We start from the raw sequence: 19,884 nt of genomic DNA, 5'->3' as shown, positions 1-19,884 counted from the left end.
CCTTCGTCTGTGTTCACAGCCACCAGCTACACACTCTGACCTGTGCTTCTGTTGTCACGTTTCTCTGACTGACTTTCCTGCCTCTCCCTTTTCCCTTACAAGGGCTGTTCAGACTACAGGGCTGGTCATCTGGGACTGGATGGGCTAACATGGCCTTACTCCTGTGTCTGGTGGTTGATGTCAGCCGAGCCGGGTGTCTCTAGCAGGCTAACCTGCGCTTCTTCACGGGTGGCAGTGCTCCCAGGGCGGGAGAGTAGAAACTGCAAGACCTCCTGAGGCCAGGGATTGGAAGTCACACTGCGTCCCCGCTGCCACATTTGTTGGTCAAAGTGTATCATAAGGCCAATCCAGTTCAGGGATGTGGAGGTAGATTCTACCTGTTCATGGAAACAGAAAAAAAACTGGCCATTTAAAATCTTATACAGCTAGCTACACCCCCTTTCACGTTCATATTACACCTGTAGTGATTTTGACATTGGGATGCTGCTCATTTAGCAGATCTTGATTTAAATTACTTAGGATTTCACTTTTGAGATGTATTTAACTGTTACCCTACGTGGCACCTGGTGATTTCAGAAGACCCCTGAAGTTCTGTGAGCCTTTGACTAAACTGTGTTTTAAATATCATATGTGTAGAAACTGCTCGAACGAACTCGTGCCCGGCGAGAAAATCTTCAGAAAAAGCTGGCAGAGAGGCCCACGGCAGCGCCCAGGTCTGGGGCTCCCACCAAGCGGGCCAGACAGCCGCTCGCGGAAGCAAGTAACCAGCAGCCTGGGGCGGAAGGTAAGACTGCGGAAAAGCCAAACCCGCCTTTTTTAAAGGAGGGGACCCGGTCACTTCATTGAGCGGGTGGGAGGATCCAAGTCGTGGGAGACACGTGCCACAGCCCCTGTGGGAAGGGTCAGCCTTCTCTCCTGGTTCAGGGTGGTTTTTCATGTTGGGCCTAGAGCCTGCTGGGCTAAGGCAGAGATTTTTGTTTTCTGCTTTTAATTTTTTTAATTACTATTTTTAACAAATATTTCAGTTTCATTGGTTGAACTTTATTTTTCTCAATCCAAAGTTGTTCTTATTAAAACCCCCGAGGGAAGAAAGTGAAGGTGCAGGGGAGCCCTTCTGCTGGCATTGGGGCGGAGTCGTCCGCCCCGACCTCGCCAGCCCGCCGACCGGACCGCCAGGGTCAGACGGTGTCTCTGGTGTGCGCTGGCAGTGGGAGGCAGACTCAGGTGCAGATGCTTGCGTTTTAATGAGCCTTTTCATTGTCTGCCTGAGGAACCATCGCTCGGGCTAGGCACAGAGTGCAGGTTGTTACAGAACAGGCTGGTGAGATTAAACACACACACACACACATCCTTGGAAACCCAGCTGTTCCTCCTGAAGCCCAGCCTGTGCAGCCAGCTGCCTTGGTCTTTTCCCAGGGTGTTTGCGGGGTAGTCTGGAGAGAATCCTCAGCATGACTTTCAAATGCCGGGAGAAGAGTTGAGGGCTATTACAGGGTTGAGGGCTTGGGGCTGGCTTACCGTTGTTTTGGGAACTGACCGTAGAATGATGATTTATTTTTGTGTGTTTATTTTGAAGGCAGGGAGGGGAATACGTTCCATATACACGGCACTTGGCCAGGAAAATAGAGGCCGGGTCCCGGTCCAGGGTCTTCTGTCTTCACTGTGACATGGGTCCCTACAATCAGGTAGTGGGTTCCGGTGGCGAGAAGTGCATTTTGATGCTTAAATGGAGGCATTTACTGTTTAACACAAGAACTGTAAACTTAAAGAATTCTGTATTTCCAGGTGGCATTGCGTGCTAAAGTAGAAACACTTTCACAGAATGATTAGAATAGTTAGTGGAAAGCCAGTGAATTACAGAAGGTCGGAGCATTTCACAATGCTCAGTTAGATGGATGTTGAGAAGGGCGGTCCTGTCCTCTCACGGGTACACGTCGGTCACTTCCAGAACGAGGACCTGTGGTTGGACCACCATGAAACGGCCGCCTAGGAAATTTATAGTCTTACTTTTTAAAAAATTAATTTTTCAGGAGACATATTAAACTCATTTCTGGGTTGAGATAATACACCTTATATTTAGATAGCTTCTTTTTACTGTAGGAATTTAAAATTTATTTTGTATGGGTTTGTGGGAGTTTAAAAATATGAAATGTTAAGCACTCGTGTTGGCGAAATTGTTTGGTATTGACTATATGACTCATTCGCTTTTTTGGTTCCCTGCCTCTTTCGTAAACCTCAAGCCAGGTGCCCTCTACCCTTACTTATTATTGTCCACGAAAGGTTGTTTCAGAAACGCAAAGTCTGGTCTCTACCCTGAGCTCAGCGCTGTCGCTTTAGGCAGGTCACTGAATTTCTCCAGGCTTGACTTTTCTTACCTGAAAAGGAGGTGGTTGGGCTGGATGACCTTTGACACCCCCTCTGACGCTTCTGCACACAGGCACTTTCCCTTCCCTGTTGTCCTAGGCTGTGTGACATGTTATGTATATATCCTGAGAATGTTCCTTGAACTTATGTTCATTCAGGTTTTTTAAACCATAAATTATGTCTTCTTAAAAAGAAATCTCTCATATGAGATTTCTAAGTTACTGAAAGAAAGTAGAATTATACATATTTCTTGTAAGTAAAATCTTTTAAAGGATTAGAGAAACACGAGGTTTTATTAATTGGCTAAGTACTTGTGGCAGGTTGTTCGTGCGGTGAGATAGTATGGAATTTTGAATTTTCCCCCCTTTTTAATCTAGAGAAATCTTGCACAAAACCATCGCCATCAAAAAAACGCTGTTCTGACAACACTGAAGTAGAAGCTTCTAACTTGGAAAATGGACAACCGGTTGAGTCAGCTTCCGCCAAACCTTGTTCTCCAAGTCCTGTGTCCCCTCAGGCGCGGCCACAGGCGCCAGCTCCGGCCAGCAGATCCCCACCCACCCCCCAGGCATCTCTGCTTGTGGGCCCTCGAGGAGGGCTTGACACAGGACCCGAAGCGATAGGACTGGAAGCGACGGCGGGCTCTTCTGTTAAGACTCGGATGCAGAGACCGGCAGCCCAGCGGCGCCACTGGGATGCGGAGGATGATGGGACGGGGACAAACGGTACGGATGGCATGGCCCCTCATCTGGGTCAGTGAGGTTCCCCTGGGTGTGCTGGGGCTTGTGTTCGTCAGCTAACACATGAGGGTGAATGCTTTTGCTTTATCTGTACCCTAGAACCCGTTGCGTAAATGGTTCGTATGTCACTCATGTATTCTTCAGGCGGTTGTTCTCGGGGAGGTAGACGATGAGGCTCCTGTACTCCTGGCATTGTTAGCATCTCTGACCTTCAGCTCTGCACTCAAGACATTCCATTGTGTGGGTTGACTAAGTAAACTTGAGTGACTATGGTATGCAATGCTGTTGAATAGGGGAGAGAGAAAGCTTTAAAAAAATCGCCAAGCACCTACAAAGCAGGTTGCTACTCTGCTGAGGTGCTGGAAGCAGGTGGAGCGACCCGATCTTCACCTTTCCGGCCCGTGGTCAGGTAGAGAGCCTGGGAGCAGATCAGCAGCCATGCAGCAGGGCTGTTTGTTCCGTGATAAATTTTATCTACCTCCTACCTTGTTGCAAAAAATGCCTCGAGATGACTGGCAAAAATGCCTGTGTTCCAAAATAAGCAAATAAGGAAATCAGCGTGAAGAGAAGGAAAAAGAAAGTGAAGGGTAAGGTTAGTTTATTCGTGAAAGGCCTTAAGGTCCTCCTCCTTGCTAGAGAGGGTTCGGAACTTGCTAGTAGCCCATGGAAAGAGGGGAAACTATTGGCTGCATGACCAGTGTTTATGAGATGAAAGCAGAACTCATCACTGACCCTGAGACACGAGAAAACTCTCCTCCCTGTGTCCTCAAAGATGGCCTTGTGCGGGCTAGTAAATGTGAGGTGCCTCATGAGGCACGTGACCCAGCTCCAAGCTCGGGGCAGTGAAAGCAGTTCCAAAGGGAGCCTGTGGAGTGCCGGTGGGCAGCTCAGCGGCGGCAGGGACTTCCCCAAGGACCGATGCTCAGTGTGGCTTTCCCGGCCGCGCTCCTGTGTGTCCATCGTCAGCACAGCGGATTGGAGTCTCAGGAGCGCAGCGGAGCCCTGGACGGTGCTCTGTCGAGAGCTGCGGCTAATTCTGAGGCACAGCCAGAATCAAGGCCAAGTGGTCTGAAGAAACAGATGCACTGCGTGTACTTTGGGCGGTCTTCCGTAAATATCAGTTCTTTTCATAGGAATTTTGAGACATTGGACAGCAAAGCATTTGAGATTATCCTTTCTGGCAGTGATGATAATCTCAAGAGCAAACCCTATGTAAAACCCTATGTAAAGTGCTGGGCATTCTAATTTTTTTTTTGTTTTAATATATATACTATAGCATTTAATTCTTATAACAACCTTATGAGATATGTCCCATCTTTATCTCTCATGGAAGAGGAAGCTGGGTTCAGAGAGGCTAAGAAAGCTGCCCACGGTCAGCAGCTAAAGTTCAGACGCCTGTAGTTTGACTCTCGGGCTCAACCCTTGCCTGCAGTGAGCTGCCTGATGTGTTGGGGGCATGTCACAGTGTGTGGGTATTCCAGGTTGTCAGTTGTACCCATGTATGTTAGCAGTGGGTAGTGGTGACCGTGCCTGTGTGCCTGAATGAAGGCTGCCCCCCTTCTGTTTTGTAGAAAACATCTGTGGGCAGCAGACTGCAGCTTTCCTTTAAAATAAAAAAAAGAAGAAAGTGGGTTGTGATTTAATATGTGGTCGAAAAAACAGCCAAAACCCCACACGTTCTAGAGCAGGAAGCAGGAGCAGCTGGGGTTTGAGCATTCTGAAAGCAAGCGTTAGCCAGTGCCTGCCTCAGCCTTGAAATCTCACTAAGGCATCGTAGCCGGTCCAGTTCTAATCTTTGAAACCTGGGACAGAAGTGCTCGTAATGAATGGTTTAGTGAATGCCAAACAGGACTGCAGTAGCTACAAGCCAGTGAAATGTTTGAGGACTCACACTGAAATGCACTTTATCTCAAGGGTTGAGTTTGGACAGAGACTAGAAGAGCTAGAGCCCACTCCTAAAATGCCTAAGATTGCTGGCATCTACTGAGGACAGCGCTTGTTCTGAGGGGATGGTAGCAGTATGCAGAGGGGGACTGAGGGAGCGTGGGGTCAGGGAAGATTTTCTGCAGGAGTCAGGGATGATCAAACCGGCCTTTGAGGGGCTGCTGGCTTCAGACGGTAGAGATTTTCTAGGGCAGAAGCAACAGAATGTGTAAAAAGCACAGATACCGTGAACATAGAGCGCCGTGTATAAAGTCGGTGTTCTGGTGTACAGTGTGTGTGGGAGAGAAAGAAGAGATGCATTTGAAGCAGCTGCAGGGCCCGGAGCCTTCGGAATTTAGCCAGGAGGCAATGGGGAGATGCAGGGGGAGTTTAAGGGGGCAGATGTTTTAGAAAGCTCGCTCTGGCTGCAGAATGGAGAAGGGATTGACGCGGGAAGGCCAGTTAGGAGGCTAGTGTCATGGCCCAGATGTGCAGTGATGACGGCCGGTGGAGGCGAAGAGCAGAGGCTGGCTTGGGAGAGTTAGGAGAAGGAACCTGTGGGACTTGGTGACGGGGTGGTGGAGGATAAGGGAAGGAGGAGGAGGCTGCGATGAGGAGGGACATGTGTGTTGCACTGTGAACTTCAGGTGTGTTATTGGGGCGCCTGGGGTTTAGCCCAAAGGCGGTTGTTGGTAGTTAGAAGGAGACCAGGAAAGAGGCCACCGAGACACAGTGGAGGGCAGCGTCACACAGTAAAGTGCAAGGTCTGCGGAGTGTGTCCTGGCATCTGGTGACAAAAGCAAATGCAACCTCTGGGCAGGTGAGGTGAGCTGAGAGGTGAGGGAATGTCATGCAGGCGAAGAGGGGCAGTAGCTGAGAGGGGGTGCACCTTGATGAGACGAGGTTCGTTTCTAGTTTCGGCATGAGAGGGACTGGTGCATACTTATGTGCAGAGAACACAGTGTGGACGGAGGACCAGGGGTTATTTGGAGCAAGATCCCTGAGAAGTTTGGGAGGGGCAGAGTCGCAGCTCCAGGCAGAGGTGTGACCTTGGACCATAGGAGGGATGCTCTTCTGTGGACTGAGTTTGGGGGAGAGGAAGTGTTGTGCCCTTCGACTTCTCTATCAATACATACAGTGTTTATGCTTGCAGACCTAAATCCTTCACAGTGTAAGTATTACTTATTTGAGATTTATCTCCAAATGAAGATAAACTGGAAAACCTTTTTAGTCTAACCCTGTGCTATCCAGTACCATAGCCACTGGCCATATGTAGTTTTTAAAACTGAATTAAAATGAAATGACATTAAGCTTCTCCATTACCCTGGCCACATTTCGAGTCCTCACTGGCCACGTGTGCTGGCGGTCACTGTACTGGACAGCACAGAGAGGACATCTCCAGCATCACAGGAAGCTCTGTTGTATGGCACTGGTCTAACTCATCTTTACAACCAAAAGTTCCCGTGGACTACATGATCTTATGTTGTGCAGCATAATAGCACCACAAATTCTAAAAATACAGCCTGAATGCTATCTTGTAGCACTCAAAATCCATCAAAGAATTGGAGAAAAATAGGGGTAACCAAGTTGCATTTTTCTTTTCAATTTAGAGTAAGTATCATCTGATTTGAAATGATATTGTCAACTTTAAGCAGTTTGGTACTTGCATGCATGAGAACTTTTGACTAGTTCTTAAAACTATTAACCTCATCTAAAAGTTCTGACCGAGTGATCCTGGTGTTTCCACATACAGGCATCTCTTGACCAAGGGTGTTAATTCTCTTCCTGAAAACTTTCTCAGGTGATGTCCCGGAAAGCTCACCCGTCACAGCCGTGTCTGCAGAGGACAAGGCGGCCTCGCCTCCCAAACCATCGGAAGCCTCAGCGACTCCGATCGGGAGAAGGGGCCGTTTGGCCAACCTTGCTGCAGCCATTTGCTCCTGGGAAGATGATGTCAGTCACTCATCTGCAAAACAGAGCAGTGCCCAAGGACCGCCTGGCACCACTTGTTTATCCAAAGCTTCCTCTGCCAGCGGAGCATCTGCCAGGGTCAATAGCGGCAGTGTTAAGCAGGAAACTACATGCTGCTCCCAAAGGGATGACCGTGCCTCTTCGAATAAAGGCCCGACCTCGAGAGCTGAGGGTGCGTCTTTGACTAGGGTCGCAGTCTCCAGCTCCTTGGTAAGTAAATACAACTTTCTTTTTTTTTTCCCTTCTTTTGCTTTTTATTTTGTAAATGTAATTTTCAATACAAAAAACCCTTTCCTTCTTTTGTTATGAGTGATAATGTATATTTATGTGCAGGTATGTGTTTCTGTAACATATCCACAGTGTTCATGTGTATTTTTAGAATATTGGTTCCTTAGAAAGTAAAAGTCACCAATTTGGCACCCAGTCCCGAGATAAAGGGTGGTGAACAACTAGTGCCATTCCAGAGTCTATGATAAGAAACTGTGGGGCCTCTTCTTTGTCACCAGGGAGAACTCTGAAAATTACTTTCTGCATTAGAATGCTTTATGCATACGGATAAGTGTAAGGTAGCAGGTATTTCTGAAGACTAGGAGGTATAGTTGCCAGATGTCAGTTGTCAGTGGTGGGTACGGCACTTTCACTGTGTGTCCTTTCGAAAGGTTCCCTTGTGCGTGCACAGTTTAAAAAAAAATCTTTAAAAAACCAGAAAAATGAAGTTGTGTTGCTGAGCATCGTCTTTCCCTGTAGGGCTGGGTTTGGGAATCAGTCACGGGTGCAATCCCAGGCCTGCCACATAGTTAGAAGTGTGGCTTCAGACACGTCCCTTCAACTTGCAAACTAGGAAAGGGCTCTGGGGACAGTGACGTGATAAAAATAAGCATAGAGCGCCTAGTAAAATTAGATACGGTTTTGTTAAAATAATCCTGGCTTAATGAAAATTAAAAAAATATATAATTTGGTCTAACATAGTTACAATTTATAAATGTACTACTGTGATACTGTGAAAGAAACTTTTTTAAAATAGTGAGTGACTATTCTTCATACTAAATTAGCCATCAGTATATTCAGACTAAACTACACATTATATTCTGAATTACAGCATTTTCCCAGTTGGTTCTTTTTTTTCAAATGTTTCACGTGAGTTTGACCTACTAGATAGCAAGACCATTTTTTTCATGAGTTTCCATAAAGGCTGCTAAGCAAAGAGGATATGCGTTGTTTTGTTATGGGACTATGTTTCAGTGAGTGGTGGTGTTTACCCGAAGTATTACTGTGTTTCAGAAAGCCCCTTCCCCTGTGAAGTCTTCCATATCCATCCCTCATGCCAAAAGTTGTGAGGTACAGAATCCTGAGCAACTTCAGAAAGCTCCGGCTCGTCCTCTGGAAACTGAGGTGTTGAAGCCAGTGGGGAAGTCGGCTATACCCCAGACGGTTCCGCCCAAAGAAGCGTTAAGTAGAGAAACTTGTCTGCAGCCTCAATTTAAAGACAAATCTACAACATCAGGTTATGTATTTTTTAAAAATCTAGAGTTACTGCTGATTATTTTCAGGGTTTCTGTTCTCAGCATATTAAACATTGGTTGTGAATGGTACAGTGTTGGTTTGCCAGGGCAAATGCCGACTGTGTCAGATGTGACTTCTTCAAGTGCAGTTTCAGTTGATAGAATAGATATCACTAGTGCAGGCTAATCCAGATACTGGTCAGAGTATCTAACCTGTTGCATCGTAGCAGTCTAAACATGCTTTGCTCTCAGAATGACTGTGCTAGATACTTCCTTCTGCACTTTTTGGTGCGGACAACACGTGTGCAAGTGGAGGTCCTGTTGTGCGGGCAGAATGGAGAAGCATTATCATAACCAGGTGTGTGGGGCAGTGCTTCTCGTCGCTGCAAAGGCACCCCTAATAGCAAGGGAGGTGAATGTGCATGTCAGTGACCCCGCCCCCAGTTGTATTTGTGTGCGAGGGTGTGCACACGAGCAGTCAGAATTACCTTCTGTGTGGTGTGGAGACTTACACCCAGTGCATACCCCAGCCTGGCTGGCTGGGAAGCACAGGACTCGAAGCGTGGGGGCAGTGATTGCTTTGCACTCCCTTCCTTCTCATTAGAACTGGTCTTGGAAAGACAGTCTTCATTCTAAATTTTAACTTCTTGAAAACCTATTTCTCCAGAACCCACAGTCCATTCTAAAAGGGATGTAGACAGAGATGGGGGTGGGGAATCCGTTGGTCGTGGGGTGAGTAGAAGCCAGCAGTCAGTTTCCAGATGAGCCAAAATGAGAATTGGAAACAATAGCAAAATCCCAACGTGGAAAAGGGTTAGTTACTTCCAGTTTTCTAAAGATTCAGGACACAGGATGGGGTGGAGGGATGGGGAGAAAAGGCATACAACTGTAATCGAATAACAATAAAAATTAAAAAAAATAGATGGGGAGAGATAAAAAATGGTATAGGAAACAGAGGGCTCAAAGAACTTATATGGACAACCCACGGACATGAACTAAGGGGTGGGGGGAATGCTGGAGGGTTGGGGGGCAGGGTGGAAGGGGGATAAAGGTGAAAAATTGGGAAAACTAATAGCATAATCAATAAAAATACTTAAAAAACAAACAAAAAAAATTAAACCTCCAAAAAAAAAAAAGATTTAGGACACAGATAGGAATGCCTAGATAAGAAGCATTCTTTTTATTTTCAGGGCCTGGGAGATATTTAGTTTACATTTCTTTGTATTGTTAATGAACTCCAGGGACATGTGAAGCCTTCACACTGGCTGTCGTTCAAATTTTCAAATTCTGCCCTTCAGCTGTTCTTGCAAATAGGGTTTTACCGGGACTCACCCTGCTGACTGCTTTCCTGCCTCTGGAGTGGAGCTGAGACAGGACAGTGGCTCCACATTCTGCAAAGCCCAAATGCTCACTGCTGGCTCTTCATAGGGACGCTCTTGCCGGTTTGTGATGCAGGCAAACCTGCTTTGATGCAGTGCGAGCCTCCCTCGCGCCCTCCCGACCTCCCGACGGGGACAGCCTGTCCCGTTGGCTCTGCTCCACTGTGCCCCGTGCCAGCTGAACGCCTGGGGTTTCACGTTAGGGTTCTTAAAAGCAAGATAAAATAAGTTGGGCTGTAGAAATACAAGTAGTTGGGTTATCATGGCCAGGATGCTTGGTAGTTAAGGTATGTTATTGATACCTGGCCTGTCAGTTTCCAGTCATTTAGGATCGTTGTGTTGAAGGGTTTTCTAACACCTACTGTCCTTTCACTCCACCTTAAAAGTAATTTATTTTTTTTTGAAGAACTAAGTCCTATAATTAAATTTTAGGACATGGAATTAAATAGTATGGTAATAATTAAAAAAAATCTTTTTAAACTATTTTGTATTGTTTACTTTCTGAACGAATATTCCTAGTAGAATCAAAGCATTTTGGAGCTATACTGGATTTTGGAACTTTTGCCAGGGACATCATCTTGGTTAACTTATTCTGAATAGCCTCCAAAAACGTGTGTTTTCTGTATTTGGGGCAGGAGTCAAGCCTTTCCTGGAGCGCTTTGGAGAGCACTGTCGAGAGCGCAGCAGAGAAAGTCCCACTCGTAGCGCCCCCCACAGGGCCCCCGTGGTCACCCCAAACACAAAGGCCATCCAGGAAAGGCTGTTAAAGCAAAACACCTCCTCCTCCACAACCCACACAGCGCAACGGCTCAAGCAGGTATGGCTCACTGCTTCTGCCATTACCCATTACGTGGTCCCGCAGAGGGTCTGTACAGACTAAATCGTGTATTCTCATACCAGTCTTTTTGACCGAGGTAAATAGCATCTTGATTCTCTGTATTGCGTATTTCAAAGTAGAAATATTGTCCTGTATTCCATGCGGGTTGTGATTTTTTTTATCTTAACTTTGAAGATAAGCAATGTTAGTAGAGTTTGGATATTATTCTTAAACATTCTATTGGCTCTTGTGTAAAATAGAGCTTTTGATGATTTTAGGAGCGGGAAAAAGAACTAGCATGTCTTCGTGGCCGATTTGAAAGGGGCAATTTATGGAGTGCAGAAAAAGGCGAAAACTCAGGAAGCAAACAACTGGAAACCAAACAGGTAACAAAAACGAGAGAGGAGAGCGAACTTAGTACCAAAGCAGTGCTGGGATCTTGCTGTGGTTCTGAACTGCAGAATAGTGTGCTTTCCTGTTCCGGTTCCTTTGACACTTTCCATCCGCGAGCTCTTTCAGTGTCCGTGCCAGCGCTGCTGTTCCCTTGTGACCTCCCCACTCAGGGGGACTCTTTTTTTTTTTTTTTTAATTGTTATTCAATTACAGTTGTATGCCTTTTCTCCCCATCCCTCCACCCCACCCCAGGTGAACCCACCTCCCTCCCCCCTCTTCACCCTCCCCCTTGGTTTTGTCCATGTGTCCTTTATAGTAGTTCCTGTAATCCCCTCTACCCACTGTCCCCGCCCCCACCCCCCACCCCCACCCTGGCTATTGTTAGATTGTTCTTAACTTCAATGTCTCTGGTTATATTTTGTTTGCTTTTTTCTTCTATTGCTTATGTTCCAGTTAAAGGTGAGATCATATGGTATTTGTCCCTCACTTCCTGGCTTATTTCACTTAGCATAATGCTCTCTAGTTTCATCCATGCTGTTGCAAAGGGTATAAGCTCCTTCTTTCTCTCTGCTGCGTAGAATTCCATTGTGTAAATATACCATAGTTTTTGGATCCACTCGTTTGCTGATGGGCACTTCGGTTGCTTCCAGTACTTGGCTATTGTAAATTGTGCTGCTATGAACATTGGGGTGCACAGATTCTTTTGGATTGGTGTTTCAGTGTTCTTAGGGTATAATCCCAGCAGCGGAATTACTGGGTCAAAGGGCAGTTCCATTTTTAGTTTTCTGAGGAAATTCCATATTGTTTTCCACAGTGGCCTCACCAGTCTGCATTCCCACCAACAGTGCACGAGGGTTCCCTTTTCTCCACATCCTCTCCAACATTTGTTTGTGGATTTGTTTATGTTGGCCATTCTGACTGGTGTGAGATGATCCCTCATTGTGGTTTTAATTTGCATCTCTCTGATGGCTAGTGATGCTGAGCATCTTTTCATATGTCTCTGGGCCCTCTGTATGTCTTCCTTGGAGAAGTGTCTGTTCAAGTCCTTTGCCCATTTTTTAATTGGGTTGTTTGTCTTCCTGGAGTGGAGTCGTGTGAGTTCTTTATATAGTTTGGAGATCAGGCCCTTGTCTGAGGTATCATTGGCAAATATGTTTTCCCATACTGTTGGTTCTCTTTGTAATTTGGTGCTGTTTTCTTTAGCCATGCAGAAGCTTTTTATTTTGATGAGGTCCCATTTGTTTATTCTTTCCCTTATGTTCAGGGGGACTCTTTACCGGAGCCTGGTGGCCTACTAAAGTCAGATTTAAAAACATCATTCTCATCACTTCACTGGTCTCTGATTCCTTTTAGCCTCCCATGTAGATGCTGGTTCTGAAGTGTTCTCTCAGAATCTACTTCTCCCGTCAGGGATCGCGTGCCTCCCCCCAGACACCATTCTTTACATGACCTGCAGCCCTTGCAGTGACCAGACGCCTCCCAGCTTGCTCTTTGCTTCTGTGCCCCTTCCTGCCCATTCTTGTGAGCCAGGCTTCAGCAGAATCCCTCCTTGTGAGTGTAAGCTATGTTCTGTTTCATTGACGTGCTTCCTGTGTATGAAGTACTGCACTGGGACGTATTTTTAAGCTAAAAGTAAGAGTTATATTTAAAGTGGGTACCAATAGAAAAAGAACAATAAATGTAAGCAGTATGCTCTGAGAAATATCTACTTGATTTTTTTTTTTGTCAGTTCTCTTGCTTAACAGATGATGTTTCCCAGAGTTCAAATCTCAGCTATGTTTTTCTTCCCACTTGCCTGGGGACGACTCTTTCCCGTCCCTTATCCAGCTTCAGCCCCGCACAGAAAGGCTAGTGGTGCCCAGCTCCGGGCACATCTCTCTCCTGAACTCTAGGCCTGGTCGGCCAGTCGAGCCTCTGCTCTCACGGCAGCGTCTTCCCCACGTAGCATCTGTCTTCTCTCAGGGCGCGTCCCCGTGCCCGTTGTCGTAAACAGTCGGGAGGCTCTTTCTGGACTCCTTCCTCTGACTACTGTGTCTTCCCACCTCCTGGCCACTGGTACGCACAAGCTTGTGTGCACACGCACATGCATAAACACACACACATCCAGTGGCACGTTTTCTAAGCCCGTCACCGAGCTGCCATCGCCTTAACCACAACATCGCTTTGCGTGTGTTTGACACCCTGCGTCTAGGCAGTGCAGCTTACTGCTGCTGCCAGAGAAGTATTTTTAAAAGACAAATACTCATGTATTTACTTGCTTAACGTCCTGGAGGGCTTCCCGTAGCTCTCACCAGAAAGCCGTCAGGGGTGCTTGGCTTGACCCCTGGAGTCGTTCAGAACCCACCTCCTCCCTAGTGTGTCGGTCCCGTCACACACTGCAGGCCGTGTGCGGTTCCTCACACGTGCCCATCTTGTCAGACCTCCTCGCCTTTGCCTTGCTGCTCTCTCTGCGCGGAGTGTCCCCTGGCCAGCTCCTGCTTCCGGTGAGTAGGTCAGAGTTTAACCTGCTCTGGGAATCCTCATTGGGCCCTTTTCCCAAGGGGCGCCCCCTCTTTTTCAGCCACGTGACTCTGTTCGCCTCATCTGGAATATTTACCTCCCTGTGATTGTGGGCTCTGCCTTGCTCTGCTGTCTCTGTGCCAGCCTGGCCCCAGCAGGAGCCCAGTGCCTTTGTCTTTGCGGAAAGGATGGAATGTGCTCGTTTGCTCTGCTGTCTCTGTGTCAGCCTGGCCCCAGCAGGAGCCCAGTGCCTTTGTCTTTGCGGAAAGGATGGAAGGTGCTGGTCTTTCACATCAGCACACTGCAAGTTGTCATCTGTTATCTTCAAACCGCACTAACTCTCTTGACCACACCCACCTGTCCTCCTGTCTTTCTCTGCCTCCTGTCCACGCACACTCTTCCAGAAGAGCAGTCTCTACTTGGTGCTTCCAGTTTTTATCCTCCGATGTCCCTCCACTGTCCACCCCACGGACCCCTCCCTTTATCAGATGCACCGGTGATCTTCAGTGATCGGTGTTGAACTTGACCTGTTAGCAGCATCTGACATTGCTGATCACTCTTCTGTTGGAAGCCCCTCCTTCCTTTGGTTGCCAGTATATTGTGGTCTGGTGGTTAAACCACTTCATGCCAAATAATTCCTGCTAAACCTGTGGGATTCCTCCCCAGATGGATGCACGTATGCACGTGAACAGTAACGGGGCTCAAGGGTCTCCCCTGCTTAAAGCTCCTCTGTGTTACCCACCCCCAGAAGGAGCAGCCAGGGAGGTGGCAGGGACAGACAGTTGAGGGTCCCGTTACTGCAGTGAAGGGAAGAAAGGGCCTTTTGGAAGGAAGGAGCGGTCGGTATCATCAGGGGTTGCGTGTCCAGGGCGGGCGGGACTGGGACCCCTGGTTGTGAAATAAGGAGCTTGTTGTGACTTGGCAAGAGCGGTCTGAGGGAGGTGAAGCTAGCACACAGAAGTGGGGCCGGGGGGGTGGGTAGGCAGTGCTGGGTTCGGAGGGGACGGGGAGAGGTGGCGGCTGGCGGAGGGTGAGGATGGGATGGGTGGTTTATGTTTGTTTTGTTCTCCCGAGGAGACTCAAGTCAATTTTGGTGTTGATGGGGAGGACCTCGTAGAAAGTAAGAGGTTGCAGGTAGAGGTTATCTACACCGATTTATCTAGAGCTGAGCCCTGATGCAGATTCTCATTCGCCCTCACCTCCTGGTCTCAACGATTTTACACGCTGAGCATGAGTGAGAATATGAACCGTTGCTGAGGGCCCTTCCACACACGTGGCCTGTTTTGTTCCGAGGAAGTGTATGTATAGTAACGACCCTGGTGTGTTTCATTCAGTAACTTGTAAAAAGACAAACATCTCTTGTTTTAAGAAATAAAATTTATCTCTTCGTTTGCTTTTTGCAGGAAATTCACGGTCAGAACACTCCCCTCCAAAAACATCAAGTTGCTTCAAATACCCCATCACTTCCAGGCACAGAAGGAGACAGAAAATCAGATACCAGGACAGAAAAGGAAAAGGGGACAGAAAATCAGACACCAGGAAAACCCCCCAGTACAGAACCTGCAGGTCAGCGTTTTCTTTTTGTTTCACTTAAAATGCAGCCCTCAGTCGGCTGCGCTTTCGGAACTTGGACTGGGGTCAGGAATGCTGCTCTGGTGTGAAAGGGCAGGTTCGTTTCTTCGTTTCCCACCCGCTCTTTCATTTCTGGCTGCACGACCTGCTTCTTCCTTAGTTCCCTGTCCAGGGTGAGCACTCATTCTCTTGACGAGAGTGTAAATGACTACTCTTTTTTTTTTTTGAGAAAAATTTAGTATTAGCTATTGAATTGTGAGGGGTGCATGATCTTTAATTCAGCTTCCCTGTGAGTGTTCGTAGGGTGAATTCCTAGAACTCGTGTGCGAAGAGCTACCGTGAGCAAAGAGGTGAACTGTGGCACTGTTTGTTCGTGGTCATAAGAATGAAACGACCCGACGGCCCATCAGTGGGAGACTTTTGCTAGACCCATGTAATCAAGTATTACGTAGCTGCTTAAGAGATTGAGGTAGCTCAGTATATAATGACGTTTAACATACCATTGACTCTTAGCGACACATTTTTTAATTTTTACATCGTGGGGAAAAAACGTGTTGCTAAAACTTAGCCATCTAACAGTTTTTAAGTGCACAGTTCACTGGTGTTAAGCATACTCACATCGTTGAGGAGCAGATCTCCAGAACATTCTCATGGGGCAAAATGGAAACTACCCCCATTTAACAACAAACTCCCCATTTCCCCGTCTCAACCCCTGGGAACCACCATTCTGCTCTCGGTTTCTATGCATTCACTACTTTGGAGACCTCCTGTAAGTGCAGCTATATAGTGTTTGTCCTTTTGAGACTAGCTTATTTAGTTTAGCATAGTGTCCTCAAGGTTCCTCTGGGTTGTGGCCTGTGACAGAACTTCCTCCTTTCACGGCATGAACGGGAGTCAGCTGCGCACATGGGCCACCTTTTGGTTGTCCGCTGTCTGCTGTCTGTCACGGGCTCCCGTGAACAGTGCTGCCGTGAGCACGGTGTGCAAGTGCCTGCCGGAGGCCCTGTTCTCCGTTCTTTCCGACTTATCCCCGGGAGTGGGGTTGCTGGATCGTGGAGCAGTTCAGTGTATGGTGTTCTGAGGAACCTCCTACTGGTTCCCGCGGTGTTTGACCCTTCTGTCATCTCACCAGCAGTGCACAGGGGTTTCAGCGTCTCCACGTGCCGGCCAACACTTGTTCTTTTCTGTCTTTTTGGGGTAGTAGCCATCCTAACAGTGAGAGGTGGCACATCATTTGTGATTTTGATTTGCATTTCTCTTATGATTGGCCATGTTGAGCATCTTTTCAGTACTTGTTGGCTCTTTGTCATAGTGTCTTTGGAGAAATGCCTATTCAAGTCCTTTGCCCATATTTTTTTAATCAGGTTATTTGAAATTATTGTTGTTGAGTTGTAGGAGTTCTTTAAAAGTTTATACAATTTGCAAATATTTTTTCCCGTTCCATAGGGCGCCTTTTCCATGCTGTTGGCTGCGCCCTTTGCTGCACGGAAGGTTTTAAGTTGGATGTAGTGCTGTTGGTCTGTTTTTGCTTTTGATGCCTGTGCCTTTGGTGCCATACCCAAAATATAATTGCCGAGTCCATTGCCATGAAGACTTTTTTCTCTTTCTTTCTAGAAGTTTTATAGTTTTCTACAAGTTTTACATTTAGGTCTTTAATCCATTTTGAGTTAATTTTTGTATACGGTGTCAGATAAGCACCCAACTTCATTCTTTTGCATGTGGATATTCAGTTTTTCTAATACCATTTGTTGAAGAGAATTCTTCTCCTTGACACATCTTGGAAGCCTCCTCAAAGACCATTTGACCATGTATGTGAGGTTTTATTTCTGGGCTCTCTGTCCTCTTCCATTGGTGTATAGCCCTTGCTTTATGTAAGTACTGTGCTGTTTTAACTAGTTTAGTTTTATAATATGTTTTAAAATCAGGAAATATTAGTCTTTTAACTTTGTTCTATTTCTGAATTATTTTGGATATTCAGGGTCCCTTGAAGTTTCGTATAAATTGTAGGATGGATTTCTCTGTTCCTCCAAGAATACCCTTGGGATTTTGGTAGGAATCACATTGAATCTGTAGGTTGCTTTGGGAAGTATTGACATCCTGATGATATTAAGTCTGCCCATACGTGAACATGGGATGCAACAACATTGTTTCCAGTAAAGAACATGGGATATCTTTCCGTTAGTTGTGTCTTTCCTGTCTTTCATCCATGTTTGTGGAGTTTACGTACAAGTCTGTCACTGATGTAAGTGGAATTGTTTTCTTCATTTCTTTTTCAGATTGTTCATTGTTAGTGTACAGAAATGCAGCTGATTTTTGTGTTGATTTTGTGTCCTGCATCTTTGCTGAATTCGTTTATTAGTTCCAACAGTTTTTTGTGGAACCTTTATCGTTTTCTTTATACAAGGTCTTGTCATCTGTGAACAGATAATTTTACTTTTTCTTTTCAAACTTGAATCCTTTCTATTTGGTTGTTTTTGCTTCTTGCTATGACTAGGACTTCCAAAGCTTTGTTGGTAGACGTGGTGAGAGGGGTGTCCTTGTCTAGTTCCCGATCTTAGAGGAAGAGCTTCCGGTCTTTCACATCGAGACTAATGGTTGCCGTGGGCTTTCCGTGTGTACAGGTGGTTTCCTTCTGTTGCTGATTTTCAGAGATTTTGTTGGCACTTTTTTAAAAAGTGAAAACACAGTGCAGAACAGCATGTAAGTGTGATCACCTTCTGATACAATGAAAGGATCCACCCCCATGCTCGTGCGCGTGCGCACACACACACACACACACACACACACACACAGGCGGGAGAACTGGAAGAACAAACAGTGACCTGCTAACACTGGCGTCCCTGTCTCTTGGTGAGAGAGAGATGGGACGGTTAAGCGAGCACAGGTGTTTGGGGTATTCTCTATACATTTCTAGGTTAGAAATGTGGTTTTATAATCAGAAAAAAAGGTACATGAGATTCTTTAACCAGAAAATTCTGGGGTCTTGTATGTATTAATGTGGTTTTTCCTAAACTTTTTTTAGGTCTCACTGAATGTGAAATGACGAAGTCTAGCCCTTTGAAAATCACATTGTTTTTAGAAGAGGAAAAATCTTTAAAAGTAACGTCAGACCCAAAGGTTGCACAGCAGAAAGGTTGGTTTTTATTCTTTATTTCTTATTAACACTGAGCATGTTATAAGAAGCAATATATTGGTAGAAGCACACGATCAGCTATCCAGTGTTCTGTGTTTTTAAACGACTGGTGGTTTTAGAGAATGCTCTCTCTCTTTTTAAACCAAAACATACTCCAGCTTCCACAAAGGCAGAGCACTGCTGACAGTCACCATCAGGCCCCAGCCCCCGTGACAGTGTGAGCGAAGCCGTCTCACCTGTCAGGGGCGGGGCGGGGAGCATGCTGCCCTCTGCACCCCGCCTGTGCTGCTAGGGGTCAGGGCCCCAGATGACGTTAGTCCCTTCCCATTGGTGACTGCCGTCTCAGGGCAGCTCCAACAACAGAAACAGTTATGTGAAAGAATGTTTTTTGTAAGTCTGAAGCTTTTGGCTGTTATCCTGAGTTCTGAGTTCTTAATGGTCTTTCTGACACTCAAAGCGTCGAATCAGCTTCTGATAGTTGCACTTTTGTTGCTTAGAAATTGTTACCAGAAATTTGGAGATTATTTTGGTTTCACATATTCATCAATTTCATTATTACTTTTTTGTTTGGGAGGTGCTTTTCATTAGGGCCTTTCCCCTGTTTATTTAGTCAGCGTATGAATATTACATCTTCTCGGCCATCCCGTGAAAGTTTAGAGGTCTGAATCTCATTGTTCGCTTATTGAAATCTTTTCAGAAGTGGTACGTGAAATTGAGATGAGCGTGGATGACGACGATGATATCAATAGTTCAAAAGTAATCAACGACATCTTCAGTGATGTCCTCTTAGAGGAGGGTGAACTGGATGTGGCAAAGAGCCAGGAGGAGAGGGACCGAGCAGCGGCCGAGGGCAGCGAAGACCAGGAGGACGCGCTGAACATCTCCTCCATGTCTCTGCTGGCCCCCCTGGCACAGACGGTCGGCGTGGTGAGTCCCGAGGTGAGAGCAGGCTGACTGTAAACAGGCTGGGACAGAAAGGAACCCATGGTAGTGGGCTCTCCTTTTGTATTAATGGGGATTTAGCACTCTGTAGCCAGGGGGGTTTCGCAAACCTGATGATCAGTCTCTTAAAGGAGAGTTTAAAACTCTTCAGTGTTTCCGGTTGACCTTAGATAAAACCCAAGCTACCACGGCTTCAAAAGCCTGCCGTGCCGTTGGGCCCAAGTCCTGGCTCTGCCATTTCCTGATGTTTACTGATCAGATCGTGTAACCTCTTCACCGCAGTTCATGCAGCTGTTAAACGAGGGTAAAACTAGTACCTGCATCATGGGGTTGATGTGGGTATTCAGACACCTCAGTGTACTGGTGTTTAGCACCAGACAGATAAGTAACATTTATTGAGAACTAATGATATTATTAGCTATCACTCTACATTGAATAACTGCAGCTTTGTTTGAAAATTGATTCAATTAGAAATATTTTTATTTATTGATTTTTAGACAGAGAAAGAAACATCAATTTGTTGTTCCATATGTGTATGCATTCGTTGGTTGCTTCTTGTATGTGCCCTGACTGGGGCTCAAACCTGCAACCTTAGCGTATTGGGGCAACACTCTAACCACCTGAGGTCCTTGGCCAGGGTCAAATAGAA

General features: G+C 46.3%; 1 protein-coding gene across 2 annotated transcripts in view; it reads left to right on the top strand.

The window, feature by feature from the left end:
• Positions 1–19,884, top strand: part of ANLN (anillin, actin binding protein) — a 48,879-nt gene that overhangs the window by 5,413 nt on the left and 23,582 nt on the right. For both annotated transcript variants that reach the window (XM_024562994.3, XM_045197421.2), the window contains exons 2-10: positions 637–784; positions 2,742–3,089; positions 6,829–7,208; positions 8,280–8,502; positions 10,515–10,696; positions 10,975–11,082; positions 14,992–15,154; positions 18,183–18,293; positions 18,991–19,232. In XM_024562994.3, coding sequence (XP_024418762.2) covers positions 637–784; positions 2,742–3,089; positions 6,829–7,208; positions 8,280–8,502; positions 10,515–10,696; positions 10,975–11,082; positions 14,992–15,154; positions 18,183–18,293; positions 18,991–19,232 — 1,905 coding nt within the window. The remainder of the gene's footprint in view (positions 1–636; positions 785–2,741; positions 3,090–6,828; positions 7,209–8,279; positions 8,503–10,514; positions 10,697–10,974; positions 11,083–14,991; positions 15,155–18,182; positions 18,294–18,990; positions 19,233–19,884) is intronic.

Source organism: Desmodus rotundus, chromosome 6, assembly GCF_022682495.2.
Source record: "Desmodus rotundus isolate HL8 chromosome 6, HLdesRot8A.1, whole genome shotgun sequence".
Classification (NCBI taxonomy): Eukaryota; Metazoa; Chordata; class Mammalia; order Chiroptera; family Phyllostomidae; genus Desmodus; species Desmodus rotundus.
This window is presented reverse-complemented; position numbering and strand designations above follow the sequence as displayed.